Here is a 15,729-nt window from a genome sequence, read left to right as displayed (position 1 = left end):
GGATCGGTAACAGAGGGTAAACGACACACACACGCACACACACGCACACACACACCAGGCCTCTCTCTCCTCTTGGTATGCTCTTTTGTTGTGGCCACACAAGGGCGGCCTTTGTATCAGACTAAGACCAAGTATGAGCGTGTCTAAAAGAGAGTATGTGCATATTTGTCTGTTTATTCATGAGTTTGTTTGTGTGTGTGTGTGTGTGTGTGTGTGTGTGTGTGTGTGTGTCCTGGTATTTGTGCCCTGTTTATGAGCTGCTCTCCCACTGTGCTGGCTTAGATCCCACCAGTCGGCAAGACGGCCCAGATAGAGGACAGGACAGAAAGTGAGCCTCCTTTCACTCTTCACACTGTTGCATTGTTGTTGGAGCAGGCAGGCTGGTGTTGAGATGGGCATGGAGGGGGAACTGTGGAGGAGAAGGGGGGGCAGGTGGAGGGGGAAAAAGGAGAGAGGCCAGCATCCTGGTGGTGGTACCAGAGATGTTCGCTTCAGCTAATTTTTGTCTTTCTACTCTGCCTGCTGAGCCTTTTTTTTAATGTATTTATCTTAATCTTAAAATATGGCAGAAAAGCTCTCCCCATGTACATCCAGTGCCATAGGTTGAAATCCTGTATTATATTGTTCCATCACAGTTGTTGTCCTCTTTCCTCTGTCCCAAACAATAAATAACACAAAGTTTTCCCATTTTACGTTGGCTGTATGCCCTTTAGGGACTGTAATGAAGGTGAGACGAGGCACATGTGAGTCACACTGCAATTCCACATTGCCCTCTTGTCCAGGGGTATTGAGCAGGCCCACCAGTGCTTGTATTTGCAAGGCAAAGCACTCAAACCCTACTAAGTCTCCATGCTGGATGTCTGTTGCATCTGGAAAAGCAGCTCTCTTATTTAAGGCTAACTGATGGGGGCGCTCCAAATCTTTCAGTAAGTACTGCCATGTTGTCTGAGTGTGGAGTGAGAAAACTGAGGAAGGAGTCTGCAACTAGGCAGGCTTCTTCCTACTTCAAGTGGTCTAACAACGCATGATACTTAAATAGTTCACTCGCTAATCCGAAGTGAGCAAACTCGTCTTGTTTTGTAAAGAGGCAGATGGTTGGCTGTTGTCCTCGTAGGATGTTTCTTGTCTTGTAAGGTTAGAATGCTGCTGGTCAAGGTGGGTCGAGTGTGGAGTGGCTGATGCTGAATAGGCTGGACTGGCGTGGATTTAAAAGGAGAGCGGTTGAGATACCTTGCTGGAAGGTGAACTGCTTTCCCTAACAGGGATATTCGCTTGTCTTTGAAAACACACAGTGGACTGAGAGCCTGGTAAAAGAACGTGCAGAGGGGGTTTTCAGTCTACTTTGTCATTGTTGTTGGAGTGAACAGGCTGGCACTGAGCTGAGCACGAAGACGAGAGGGAGGAGGAGGCGGAGGAAAACGTTTCAGCGGTGGCAGAGGGTTCCCTGGGTTTGTGTTTCTGATGCAGGGCGATCGCAGCCAGAATGCTAATGATGTGCACGTGGAAGTACATAGATCTAGGAAAGAAAGGATGAAAAACAGAAAGCAACTTACATCAATGTACCGCAAAGAAATGTTGATGAGTAGGAAAGTGTGACGTCAGTTGTGAGTTAAGAGCAGGCCACAAAATATCACGTTAAATACTGAAATGTTTAACACTTTGAAATGTATTAAAAAAAGAAGAATTCTGGGGCTCAACCTTAATATCCATCATCAGCCAGAAGAAACAGCACTGCTGGCATAGTGGCTCTTATTAAATCATCAGTATGCCACTAAAAGCCTGCAAATATATTTATTCTAAAGCTGCAGCGATTAGTGACAGAAAAGTAACCAGCAGCTATTTTGAGAACTGATTCGTCTTTTTGGTTCATTTTTTAATGGTTCCAACTCCTGAAATGTGTGTACTTCCTGGTTTGCCCTGACAGTAAACTGAATATCTCTGGGTTTTACACTGTTGGTTGGACATTTGAAGACATCACCTTGATATTTTGAAGACAAATAAAATAATTTTAAATGTCCAGTGTGTAGGATTTAACCTGATCTACTGGCCACATTTCTACAGTAGCCCTGAACGGTCAAACCGAACACTGGCTCCAGAGATCGCCTCTCACATTTTTAGTGTTTTAGCGGCCACCATAGATGCTTCTACATGCTTGGAAAGGGAGGGGTGAGGCGAGGTGAATTCAGTTGGTTGCAATGTGCAACCTTACCACTAGATGCCACTACATCCTACACACTGGTCTTTAAGTATGACAATTTTACAGTCTGTTTTGGTGCATCCTCAGAAATACTTCCTTAAACTTGAACACTGTCGACAAATTTGTTGCAATACACCATGTACAAAAATGTCTCAGGAGCTAGACTTAGAAGCCCACAAACTCAGGGCCACCAGTTATCATAAAACATTTAAAACTGTTGGACAAGGAGTGCACTGGCACTCATATCTCACAACCACATCTCACTGTTTCTCCCTTATCATGTAAAGGTTTGTTGAAACTTCAGTCTGGATGCGGTTAGCTGCATACTTGCGCAGCAGATACACACAAGCTTCAACACAGACAACATACATATGGAGGAGGGGGGGGGGGGAGTCTGCGTATGTAGATGCATTCTTCACATACGCACAAGAAAACAAGATGGCAACCTCACAACAGCAAGAAGAAGAGCTGCTTTGTGTTCTGTAGAGAGGAGGTGCATCAGCGAGGAGAACCATCAACAGTTCTTGGAACACGCACAGCTGGACTGCGTACAGTTTGCACAGTAACAACTTTGGCCAGTGGGCAGATGACCTCACAAACATGGCAAGCAGGCTGCAGAGGATAAGAGGACTAAAGATGAGAATTACATACCTGTAGTAAACCAAAGTGGGCTCTACTGCAAGGAGGAGAAAAGGCATGACAGTGTAGCAGATGGCCAGCTGAGTGGCTGCCCAAGTTAGGATGTCGTAAGCCAGCTTAGAGCCTCTGAAGCCCAGGAAGTAGTGGCGAACGGATTTCCGTATCTGGTGGGTAGAGACAGATGAAGAAATTTGTACACCAGTAAAAGGACTGGTAATGTAATTCCAGCTTCCCCGACTAAGTTACACGACAAGCATTTATCATCTTCCTTTAAAAGTTTTTCTCTGTATGTTATATTTTGCTGTGGTATAATAACGTCTACCCTCATCCACAGGTCACTCAGGTGTTTTTTCTCTGAAACTCAGATAAACTCATCTAACCTGATCTCACACACATGAAAGAGAGAAACTGCAAGACCACAGCTTTGGAATAACAAGTCAATGCAAATAAATAAAAATAAAATATGCTTATATGATATAGTTACAATAAGAAAGTGGATGTAATTGGAAAACTGGAAAAAAAAATGCTGACTGGCGCATTTATTTCCTTCCAGTTGTACACTGAAGTTCTTATTTGAATTTCCTGAGGGGGGGGGGGTACTCACATTCCGTGCTGCTATCGTGATGGGGATGGCAGTGATAAAGGTGAAATAGTACCCTGGATAAACACCGTGCCACAGGGCAGACAGGATGAAGGTCAAAGCCAACCTGTGCTTGGGCGCTCGGTCATAACACACCCTGAGGAGATGAGAGGAACCAGACGTATTAAAAAGCGTTTGTGATACGGAAAGCTGAGTAAACGTGTTTGCAGTACTCACGTTTTGAGCCAAATTCCCGTTCGAATATTCCAGTTGTCAATAAATGTCTTGAAGCTGGTTGCCGTCTGAAAAAAAAAGATTAATAAATAACCACGTAACAGTAACTGTGCGCACCAATCCAACCCCAGTTATTGCCAGACTTTGAATTGTGCGACGTTAAACGCAGTACAGACGGAATATGTGCTGGTTTTGAATCACGTGAAACACTGAAGGTACCTCAATCCCCAAGATGTTGAGGTTGCAGATGAGGCCCCAAGATGGCTTTCCATTTTCATCCATGCCCAAGAAACCATAACCAGCAGCATTGTTGACTGCATCAGCTGACAGGACGGAGTGAAAAAACAAATCACATGGCAATGACAATGCAGCTCATGTTCCCATCACGTTACCAGCTGATAATTGACGAATGACAGCTGAAACACACACACACACACACACACACACAGTGCTCACCTAGTGTCCAGGCAAAGTAGAATTTGGGCCTTGCTGCTTGTATAGAGAAGAAAGCGTAGGTGAGTCTGGTGAGGAAGGAGGTACTGCTGACAAAGTGGGGGTCCACATTATACGTTATCGGCAAGGACCGAGTCACAGTGAGGAAAAACAGCATACAGCCGCCGCAGACCAGCAATTTTCGACAGACAGTGTTCTGCAGAGAAAATAGTGATGGAAATACATATCAAGAATCAGCATGAAGACCACTGGACTGTCCAAGGCACTCCAAAATGAGGTCAAATTGAGACCAGAGGAATTGAGTTATATCTAAACCCGAGGCTGAAATAATGACAGCAGTGGGACTAGATGCAAAAACTGAAGACTGCATTGCTGCATGTTGATGGCTCTACCAAAAGCCTCTGTGGGTGAGGGACCATTTCTGTCTTTTTCTTTTATTAGTGGGTGTATTTCTAGCATTTTTTTTAAAACAGAGCAGGTTGGAACTATGCTGAAGAATGAATAATCTATTAATGGTGGAATGATGCGTATTATGAGGATTTCTTGCACTCACCACTTCAGAGCAAATACGTTTTCCAGTTCTTTTCTTCTTTGGCTTCAAACCACAGTAAGTAACATAAAGACAGAAACCAAGTACTAGCCTGTTGCACCACTTCACTGAATCCATTCATTGTGTGCATTTTTTCTGGCAAAACTCAGGTTACACTCCTTTCTTTAAACTACAAGCTGTTCCCATTGGTCGGATCGATCAGATCTGTGCACAATCTTATTGAACCTAGAGGAGACGAGTCTGAATGAGCCACATTTGAATCACTCCAGCTGTTTAGGAGACGTTGTTCCTGGCTAGTCCACACCAGCCAAGAAGTGCCTATTCTTATTATGATGATATTATGATTTAACATGAGCTAAGTGACATTTTCAGACAGACACAGAGACAGAGACAGTGTGCTCTGTCTCACAATACAAACTGGAAAAGTCTCAGTGAGTACAAAAATGAAACTAGGAGAGGGCTACAAGAAAAGAGCAGAAAAGTGCAATCACAAGACCAAGCAGCAACAGATAAGCATTCATGAACTTACCAGAGGTGACGGTTCCAGTGTCTTATCATAGCCGTTCTGCCCATTACACGTCCCAGACTGCTGCCTGAGCCTGCTGCTGATGTGTCTGCCCTCTATGAAGTCTATGTAGTCCTTATAGTTACTGCATGGTCCCACCAAGATACTCAGGAAGTTCAAATTATAACTCAGGTACTCGATAAGAGAAGGCCTCACACTGCAGACAGAACAAACCATTGGAAACCACTTCATTTTCAGTAGTATATCAGTGACGGTCTCACTTCAGGTGACATACAATAGTATGACCGGCTATTTTCATCTATGTTGGGTGGAAACATGAAAAAAGCATGCCAGTTATTTTTCAATAAAGTTACCAATTTTTTGACAATCCAAATGTTCTAAATATCCAATAATTTAGCTCAGACTTAGCCTTTGGCTCTCCAATTACAGCAGTTATGTAGCCTTTCAGGGAGCCAGGTTTGGGTATTATGAACTAGTTGAAAATGAAATGAAACCTGCTCTAAATAGTAAAGAACCATGCATTAACGTGTCGCTCTGAATGTGACTTAATAAAATCTAAGTGATATCCAAACCCACAGGAAGCACAGGAATCTAAAAGTGAGCTAACAAACATGAGACAGTTACCAAATTTAGAGCTGTGGGATTATCACATAAGAGCAACACTAAGTGTTATGATCTTTTTTTTATACTTTTAAAAAACATTTTTAAGATAGCATGCATGGTACACTGATGAATGTGGTTTCAGAGATTCACATGCATAAACATGTAATATTTTCCATGCAGAATGATTCCTCTTTTCCAGGTTCCCAGCATGCTTTTTACATAAACAAGCCATTCACCATGATTGCATCTCCTTGTCATTGCTCTTCATGGCTAAAGGAAAAGAAACAGTTATTTATTCTTTAAATAAGGTGTTCATTCAGATGCAACCTTCTGTGCATACATATTTGATGGGGACACTGGATCCAAATACATACCGGTCCCACATTGTCAACTATGTGCGCCCCAAAAGTCAGGTTTAAAAGAAAATCAACTAAATTCAATCGAGAAAAATGGTGAGAAATGACACCAGACACCTGCACGTTATCATTAATCACAGAGCACAGTGCTCTGACACGTCTCCAAAAAGTCTTTTCCCTGATGTTTCACACTGCAATGTGTAATTACCAGTGTGTTACAAAACGATTGGAGTGATCAGTATGTTTTACACACAGTAAAAACTTACTTTACAGCCAGAAGCTTCTGCTCCGAGGTCAACCGTTCAGATTTCTTACACATACCTGAAGAACAAATGATGAAGTTGTCAGTAGTAGTAGTATTACTTTTCACCAAATCATAAAATGAATGATGGCTGTGCATGTTGGTTCACTGTCATAATGTCAGAAATTCAGCAGTGTGTGTGCGTGTGTGTGTATCGTCTGCTTTACCATCATGGAGCTGAAATGCCAGCGTGGTGATCTTCTGTGTGACTATCATCAGGGGCCTGAGGAAAAAAACGAACACAACGTACAACAAGGTAAAAAGAAGTGACTATTTTTTAGAAGCAAAAAATATTCTGCTGTTTTTAGCCTCACAAGGCAGCCTGACGTAGGCGGGCAATGTTGACAAAGTGTCTAGAACAGGACAGGTATCGTGTTTTTAACTCAGAGGCAGAGACCACTGACAGATCAGCTGGCAGCATGTTCGTCTGATGAGCAGCAGGACGTCCCTTTCAGTCACTTATTCTGTGACTGACTTAAAACAAAGCACGTCCCGAACACACGCCTACTGAGCATCTGTGTGACGCTACAGGATTTATTTCCAGCAGTGAATCACTTCATTCTTTTCCCATGGTGTCAAGTCAGGTGGTCACTTATTAATCCAGTGGAATTCACTCAAATCCGTGGTCTTTCTTCAAAACCAGTACAGCCTGATCTTCGTCTTGTCAAGCTCACAGTGTTCAAAACAGGTTCATGTTTTAATGTTGATCGTACCAATCCATCAACCATCAAATACTGTATGATTTTCACACTTATCTGCAATGCCACAAACAGTAACATGATAACTTGCCTGCACTTTTCACTGCAATCCAAAACAACATACATAGAAAAAGTGGAAATGAGGTGATGGTGGTGGGCTTTGTGGTCCAGTACAGTAAAGTCTGAACAAACTAGTTTCACACCCCCTCTCCTGGTTTCATTCACAGATAGAGACCTCTCTGTTCCAAGAATGTGAGTGTGTGTGCACAAAGGCACACATAAACTACATCTCTCTCTTTCACACACACACTCAGTCACACACACTGGTTCCTGTGTGTGAGTGGACTGCATTGTAAGCACTGCATGGAAAACCGAGGCAGAGAGGGGCTGGCCGAGCGGCTGGCAGTGCCAGCTCAATGAGGGCTGGCAGTTGGCTTTAGGGAAACATTTTCAGGGCGTGCAACCCTCCACCGCTGTAGCTTGCAGACTCTGTTTTTCCACCTCGACTCGAAAGTTGGCAAAAGATTCTGACCCAGTTCATTTTCAGTTGTGCTGCCTTTCTGCCAAATTCAGACAAGATTGGTTTATGGAAATGCTGATTGACGAACGGGAGAACAGCACAGAGACTAGATTAACATCCTCCAACTGGGAGAACAACACAACATATCAAGGCGATAATGAGGACAGCACAACAGTGGGAAACAGCTAATTACCAACATAAATGAATGGTGTGGAAAAAAATAAGACCACTAAGTGATAGAACCTTTGCTTGAAGTATTTCCTTTGGCACTGGAGTACTTTGTCAAAACCCATGTGAGTAATTTCACATATGAACACCATCTCTGACAACCATGAATCTGTCCAGTCTGAAAGCTCAAAGAAGATGGATCTCTAATTCAATATATGACCATACCAAAGGCTGACTCACAGGCCTGGCTGCTCATCACCAAAAGTCACGCGGAGCACAAGTGAGGCTGCCAGCAAATTCATCCAAACCAGAGCTGGGCAAAGAAGTTGCTGAACACAGGAGCCACCAACGTCAGCTGTCACACAGAAAACACTATGGTCCACTTTAACTGGTATGAAGGGCACCACCTCAGGCATTATCCCCATGCATGTGCAGCTCCATGTTCAGTTAAATATTTGTCTGTTTTTTGCGAATCCTGCCAGGCCCAGCGCTCTGTATGGTATCACCAGTATGTTAACTAATTCATATCAATGTGAAAGTAGCCTAGGAATGAAGTTAATGCTCTTTCTATCAATCTTTCGTTTATAAAATAATCAGCAATGACAGAGAAGTCACTGCGCATCTTCCCCTCCTGCTTCATCAAGTTCTTCTTTTAGATCCTTCATGATCCCCACGGAGTTTGATACAGAGCATGTAATGCTGTAATGAAAAGAAATCCTTCAAATAAAGAGAAACACACTAAAGAGTGACCTGCCCACTCCTTTAAAGGCAGCCTCGTTTCTAACACAACAAATCACAGTTGCTGGGAGGCAGCGGATACCTGAACTCTACCTGGCTGGGCAGAGCCAACTGGGAACAATCCACACCGCTGCTTTCTAATCAGCGGGGTTGTATTGACACAAGGCCGTGGCACCGGTGACTGTGCAAGCAGGTACAACACAGTTTGGACATGTTACCTGATAACAATAGAACTGGGCTAGAATTAAAATGACTAATATGCTGTCACCAACAAGGTGTGGCCACGAGAGAGGAAACAAGCTGAGACAACAGAGTGATTAAGCTTTTCCTTACCCAGAGAAGTCAGTGGACAGTATCCCATAGTTAAAGATGAAGACTCTGCTCACTTGGCACATTGTCAAGTAGCCCATAGCCGTTACCATGGAATACCTGCATGTGGAGGAATGAACAAATCTGAATCACTCAAGACAGTTGAGATGTTTTGGTGATAGACGCAATACCTGTAAATATTATGAGGAAGCTTATGAAATGTACTCAGTGTCTGCCCTTTTTATGCTGATTAAACTATTAGTCATAAGAGGGTTTGTGGAAATCAAGCTGTTTTCTCTGCATACTCAGACAGTCACAGGGACTGATAGATGCCTTTCTTACATGCGTGCAGATGAGCTTAGCTCAGTTCATGAGTGTCTGCTGTACTTGAATGAGCGCCAGTTCTTTCAAAAGTAGGATTCTGCGAATTTCACACTTGTTATCTTAGTGTGATCAATTTTCCTTAGAAAATCATCATCAAAGCATAATTTTATCTTTTTTTTTTTTTTGCTGTGGCTGCAAACTTTGTTCGTGCACACTTGAAAATTGCAAATGGTTCATTTTTAAAGGTGAGAGAAGCTTGAGACCGTGCACATGACCTCATCTAAGATACATGAAGACTAAATTATCACTAAACATCTGGGTCAAGATGGCGGGTCAGAAAAAAGTTTAACACTAGGATCGCCACAACAAACACCTTAAAGTCACAAATATTGACATCATAACATTGCAGAGGGATTAGTCGACTTGTGGCCGTGCCCTAGAGTCCTAAGTTTGACTCAGTTCATTCAGAGTTACCTCCTCTCGCCCTGTGCCAGTGTTTAAAGGTGCAATATGTAAGAATTGGCCGTCTGTTAAAGGTCACTCCTAACAAACAAGGGGCAGTTTATGCTAGCTGCTGCTCCTATCTGCTGTTTGCTGGATAGCTCAATTAGCTGTGCAGCTAGTGGCTCTATGAGCTCAGAGCCCGACTCAGCGGCCTCACAGTGAACATGGCCATGGACCAAACAGAGCCTCCAAGACCGACAGAGGCCAGTTTGATGGCAGGGAATACAGTACCGAGGTGATTTACAGCAGCTCCGACCAGGACTCTGGCTGATGCAGAGGAGTGAGAGGAACAACGGGCATCAGCAGTGGGGATTTTCACATCTTTATACTATTTATCTTGACCCTACTGTGCTACTGCTTTTGCTGTTTTTTTTTCTTGTGTTTCATGATTTGTTAACAAATCAATTAAGCTTGTCTTAGTTCAGTAAAAGAAAGAAACATGAATTCAAAAGGTGTACAGTTGTATTTTTCTGTAAAATAAGGAGAACAGGTGGAAGAATATTTCCTTTCTTGACATTTTGGGGGTTTACTTCGTGTATTTAACAAACTAAAAATGCCAAGAGAGTTTGTAAAATGTACTGAGCTCCCAGCCTGTGATCCTGCCATTCTAATTAATTCTGGAAATTTTAACACTTACATATTGCACCTTTCAGAGGTGTGTAATATGGTATGTATCATACGCTTAACCTGGGACACAGTTTACATTGTGCTCTGCCTCCACACCTACAGAACAATACTGATTGTTTCTTCCTCTGCCTGCAGGTAATCCCTTTACTCATGAATGCCAGAGCAATCTAACCAAACATCATTTTGTTGCCAAGTCGTCTCAACCCACCAAATCTGAAGCAGCATTTATGGTATGCACATTCGCAAAGATAAACAAACACATATGGCTGCAAAGAGGGAAATAGGCACTGAAAAGTCCACACTGACACTCACTCACACAGTCCGATTGTCTGCACTGATCTAACAGACTGGTCTGGCTGGCATGTCAGGCTGCCTTTCATGTGACACGTTTAACGTTGGTTTCTTTAAACAACAGTGTTTCAGTTCAGGCTACATTTTAACAGAAACATAATGGGATGGGGTGCATTGACCTGCAGTCTGGACTGGAAGGTGTGCGAGGGAGTACATGAATGGGTGGCTTCCAGAGGCGTGAGCAACAAGAAATCTTTGTTTTTGACATTTCAACAACTGCTTTACAACAACAAATCAGTTATCAATATCACTGCCACTATCTAGACCAAGCAATCCAGCTACTCCAAATGAAAACTTTTGACGTCAACAGTTTCTGGACTGTTCTTGTCTGACAAGTTTTACCAGGAGACAACAGTAACTAGAATAGCACCAATATTGTGGAAATGAGATGTTGCTCTTGTGGCAGCCACCCACCTGCTGATGATGACAGACAGACAGGTCAAAACAAGTCAAACAACACTTGTAGTGACTTATTGATTATGGAGTACAACAGGATTTTGTTTGTCTGGAACCAAACCAACCAGGCTCCCAGACAAAGAGGAGAAGTATATATCAACAGGTGTTCACACTTGTGTGGCGTTGAATTTCTACACAGAGTATGTTAAGTAACACAGTTAATTCCACCTAATATTTGATATGTTTCAATGTAACAGATTCCAACACATTTATGCGCTGTAACAGTTCATATCCCATTTTATAATCCTACATTTTGTCTCCATAACATAGCTTTACCCCAGCCTCTTATGTGGATTTTCCATTGAAGTATGACGACCAACACTCACCTGTGTACATTGTTGATGTCAGCTTGGACAATGATCAGGTAGCTTGCAACCACCACTGTCAGGATGTGAGCTGAGTACCTGCAGAAAAGGACACACACTATCAGAAAATGTGCATTATTATGTTATGGTAGAGTGCATCAATGCAGTCTGGACACATTTCCCCTGAAACTAGTCATGGACTAGATGCCACCATAAACTGTTCTCCTGTCTATCTCCTTTCTGTGCACTCTTACTGTCCACAGCCTGATTGTCCTCTGATAATTATAAGCCTGTGGCACTGCTAACATTCAGCACTGGACCCTGCACACGCGGCATCTGCTCTGTATACTCAAAACATGTTGATGATCAAAGCTGTTTCTGACTCAGCGAAGAAAAAAAGAAGAGGCGCAGCATCGTATGAGAGGAACTGAATGGACTACTGTGCGAGCGTGTCTGTGACTGTATCATACAGTACCATCCAAAGCAGAAGATGAGAAAGGCAATGCCAAGGAGAGTGGCCACAGCGTGCCTGACCAGGGGATTGGCATGGTTAGGACTGAGGTAGAGACGAAACCAGAAAGCAGCAGCCAGGGCAAACAGCTGACAGGCCAAAAAATTCACCTGTGTGGACGAGATATACATTCAACCAAATATCTGCCTTTCTAGACCTGACAAAAAAAAAAACAAAAAAAAAAAAGACTCCTCCTCACACTCCTAAATGAACATATTCTCACAGAGAAGTGAAGGATTTAAATGTTTTTTCCCACTCATTTCATCGTCCTCAGTGCTGTCTTATCACTTTTACGGGGATTATGGTTTTGCTGTGGATTTTGTGGAATAGCCGATCAAATAGCTGACTAACTGTGAAGAGGTAGCCTACTTTTTACACTTTTACATGCAAGACTTCAGTGTCTGATGACACTTTGGGGAGAACAAGATCCTCTAATCTCCTGTATACCATCACAGTTATGAACTGCAATGTGGGCGTCGATGACAGTTAGTGAATCACTGCATGTCTCTGCAACATGTGACACAACCTCAATTGACAGACTATTTATTCGTAACACAGAGTATTATTTTGACATGTCTAAGGAAATGCTGTCTATTAACTCCGATTCATGAACAGATACCCTACCTGATCAAGAGGAAAGCCCAGGTGTTCACTGACAGGCAGCAGCCACTTGGATCCAGTGGTATTAACGTTAAACGCAGTGTCCGCGCGCTCGCCCATCCTACTATTTTTTATCCGAAGCGACGCCTCAGTGTTCCCAGCTGTCTTTTATCTCCTTTTTCAGCAGACAACTCACTATTTTCTATGACTAAAATACATTGTTTGCCGGAAAAGTCCGCTGACAACTCAAGCCAGTCCACTGTACGACAGACCAGGTGGAGCTACTCCCTTCACCCCCTCTTCGGACTCAGTATCAGCTAAGCCTGACAGAGACAGACAGAAGACAATTTGCTTTTCCGGTCATTGCTTCCAAAATAAAAGACCCGGCTTTTATTTTGACGAATGCGCAAAATACTCACAATGTACTCGCAGACCCGCCACTATAAAGGCGACATTTTTAACAAAATAATTCAAATTTTGCTTTTGTGTCCACCCTATATAAAAAACAAACCGTATGAAAGCAATTTTCCCTGACTTCCGGTATTATTCCAGCTTTCTTCCAAGCTTGGAATAAATTGAATATAAGCGTGTTTCAATTAGTTTTTAAGTGCCTGGAAATAAGAAGTGTACAGCTACAGGCAGAGTGGACCGTCTACCCTGGAGGTTTGCATGTTGCACCGCCATGTTTCTCCAGTAGCCAACAATGGATAAACGAAGCACTGGCTTCTGAGGCCTCCATGTTAGAGCCCTAGCATCCTTAAGCTTAATACCATCACAATTCATAATATATTTACATTATTTTTTCAGACGAAGTGTGAAGGAATTTTCTATCACAGGCCTTCTCTACAGTTAGGAGCACAAAGGTCTCAAGGTTGGACAACACAGAGACCTCAGTCACACATTAACATAAAATTTAGAGACTCGTTCTATGAGTACATGCACAGCCCTCTAAATACTAGCCCAGCTGGCCCTGGCTGTGTTGCTGAGTTTGAAAGAGAGGCGAGCAACATGTGCACTGTGGTTTTATATGAGTCTGAGTTTGCATGTTCTCCCCGTGTTCACCTGGGGTATCCTCCATAAAAAAAACCCCACTAAAAACATGCAAGAAGATCACCACCTGACCAATGGTGACAAAGGAAACTGGGTCCCCGGGCGCCGGTTGGATGGCAGCCCACCGCTCTTGGTCTGCCACGGAGGAACAAGGACCAAGATGGGTTAAATGCGGAAGATAAATTTCACCAATTGCATGGCGTGGTCGCATGTATGTTGTGTGACAATAAAGGGGATTGTCCCTCTGATTCTTCTTCTTCTTCTTCTTCTTCTTCTTCTTCTTCTTCTTCTTCTTCTTATATGGGGAGGAGACACCCCCTGATTAGACACTGAGTACAAACATTTGTTCTTCTGCAACCTTAGAGGGCTGCGTACATCCTGGTAACTACTATTTCACCACTTCATGAAAAAACTGCACGGACAAATACAGTCCAGAGAATCTACACAACATGATTAGGTAAAGGCTAATGGCATCCAGAAATCCTGACTTCTCTGGGCCCAAGCTCATCTGAGACGGACTGATGCAAAGTGGAAAAGTGTGACAAAGGAGACCGCAGACTGTTGACCCAGTGAAGTCATATATTAGGCAAGACTGGGAAAGAATTTCACTTTCAAAACTCCAACAATTAGTGTCTTCAGTTCCCAAATGCTTACTGAGTGTTGTTAAAAGAAAAGATGACTTCACACAGTGGTAAACATTCCCCTGTCTCAACTTTTTTGGAATGTGTTGCAGTCATCAAATCCAGAATGAGTGTGCATTTTCAAAAAATAAAGTTTATCAGTTTGAACATTAAATATCTTTTCTTTGTACAGTATTCAACTGAATCTAGGTCAAAAGGTTTTGCAAATCATTGCATTCTATTTCTATTTATGCTTCACACGGCTTCTCAACTTTTTTATCATTCAAAAAAGTTTATTCAAATCCTTCACTGAAGTAGAAATGTAAAACACCCTCCATTATAATTAAAAGTCTGCTGATTAAAATCTTAGTGTAGAGGTATTATCAACAAAATGTTCTTATGTATCAAAAGTAAGACTACTTATTATGGAAAATAGCCCCTTCCAGATCATTATATTGTTGTATATGTTACATTATTGTATTATTAATCATATATACATCAATTAAAAGTATAAATAGCATTTTGATTTTGTGATTCGTCAAAGTGGAGATTAGTTTGCTTTATGTTCAACTGTGTAATCATCTAGAAACACACATCATATTTCTTAATCTGGACACATGTTTGTGGGATCTTAGCTATAGCTGTTAAATAAACGTAATGGAGTGAAAATTACAATATTTCCCTCTGAAATGGAGTGGAGTACAGATAGAACATAGCATAAAATGGAAATACTCAGAATTGTACTTGAATACAATACTTGAGTAAATACACTTAGTTACATCCTACGACTGAATGTACAGCTTTATTGATAAAGATGTTGAATGTTGAAAACAAAACAAAACAAAAACCACCCTGTGTGAGATAAGCAAAGAATTACATACAGGGACTGAAAAGAGTGAAGCATAAAACAAAATACACAAAAACAAACGTAATATCAATATTAGATATACTTGTAATTTTCTGTTAATGTTATATTTCCAGTGTAACACTGACATGCAGTAACCTGGAAGAGGAGGTCAGTATTTAATGCCCAAAGATGATCTTGTCCCTGACATATAAGGTCCCACAAAAATCAAGACAGGCACGAATTTACTATAACAACACATATATGCACATAGAGGCGCACTTATATGTGAATTGCATTGAAAAAAATCTTTTAAAATATCATATGGCGAGTAGATCTGTTCAGTAGGTAGGTACATAATTTACTCCTTCGCCTGTCTCTCCAGCACACTTGGTCACTTGCGCCACTTAGCGTCCTGTCAGGGAACACGCAAGGCGTGACGAGTGACGTTGCCTGTTTACAACTGCCAATGAACACGTGGCGCACCGAATCTTGAGCCGTTACTGGTCAATACAGCAGTAATACGGGCGGGGATTCTTCTCGGAAGGACCAATAGCGTTTGACATGCAAATTCCGTTTGAAACTTTCCCGGGAAATCTGAGTTTCGCGGGAGGGCTCTTGAGCGCGTAAACCGTATCCCTTCATTCATCAGGCCGTTTCCTGAA

General features: G+C 42.3%; 1 protein-coding gene across 1 annotated transcript; it reads right to left on the bottom strand.

Moving 5' to 3' along the window:
* Positions 1-537: 537 nt before the first annotated feature.
* On the bottom strand, positions 538-12,906 carry mboat1 (membrane bound O-acyltransferase domain containing 1). The gene is made up of 13 exons (XM_076737976.1): positions 12,575-12,906; positions 11,915-12,060; positions 11,461-11,538; positions 8,897-8,992; positions 6,607-6,662; positions 6,405-6,459; positions 5,183-5,375; positions 4,107-4,299; positions 3,870-3,973; positions 3,654-3,718; positions 3,441-3,573; positions 2,849-3,000; positions 538-1,516 (listed from the first exon to the last, which is right to left on the bottom strand). The coding sequence occupies exons 1-13, from the start codon at positions 12,668-12,670 to the stop codon at positions 1,333-1,335; spliced, it is 1,551 nt and encodes a 516-aa protein (XP_076594091.1). The 5' UTR covers positions 12,671-12,906; the 3' UTR covers positions 538-1,332.
* Between the last annotated feature and the right edge of the window lie 2,823 nt (positions 12,907-15,729).

The sequence above is a fragment of the Chaetodon auriga genome, chromosome 8 (genome assembly GCF_051107435.1).
Source record: "Chaetodon auriga isolate fChaAug3 chromosome 8, fChaAug3.hap1, whole genome shotgun sequence".
NCBI lineage: Eukaryota > Metazoa > Chordata > Actinopteri > Chaetodontiformes > Chaetodontidae > Chaetodon > Chaetodon auriga.
The sequence above is the reverse complement of the archived record's forward strand: the minus strand, read 5'-3'. Positions and strand labels throughout refer to the sequence as shown.

Bases quoted from the DNA above. Each gene is read 5' to 3' on its own strand.
- mboat1 (XM_076737976.1), bottom strand. From the start codon at position 12,670: ATGGGCGAGCGCGCGGACACTGCGTTTAACGTTAATACCACTGGATCC. The intron at 5,376-6,404 runs GTAAGTTTTTAC...TTCTGTCTGCAG, and splicing joins CAGAAGCTTCTGGCTGTAAA to TGTGAGGCCTTCTCTTATCG. The intron at 4,300-5,182 runs GTAAGTTCATGA...TTTTCTCTGCAG, and splicing joins CACTGGAACCGTCACCTCTG to AACACTGTCTGTCGAAAATT.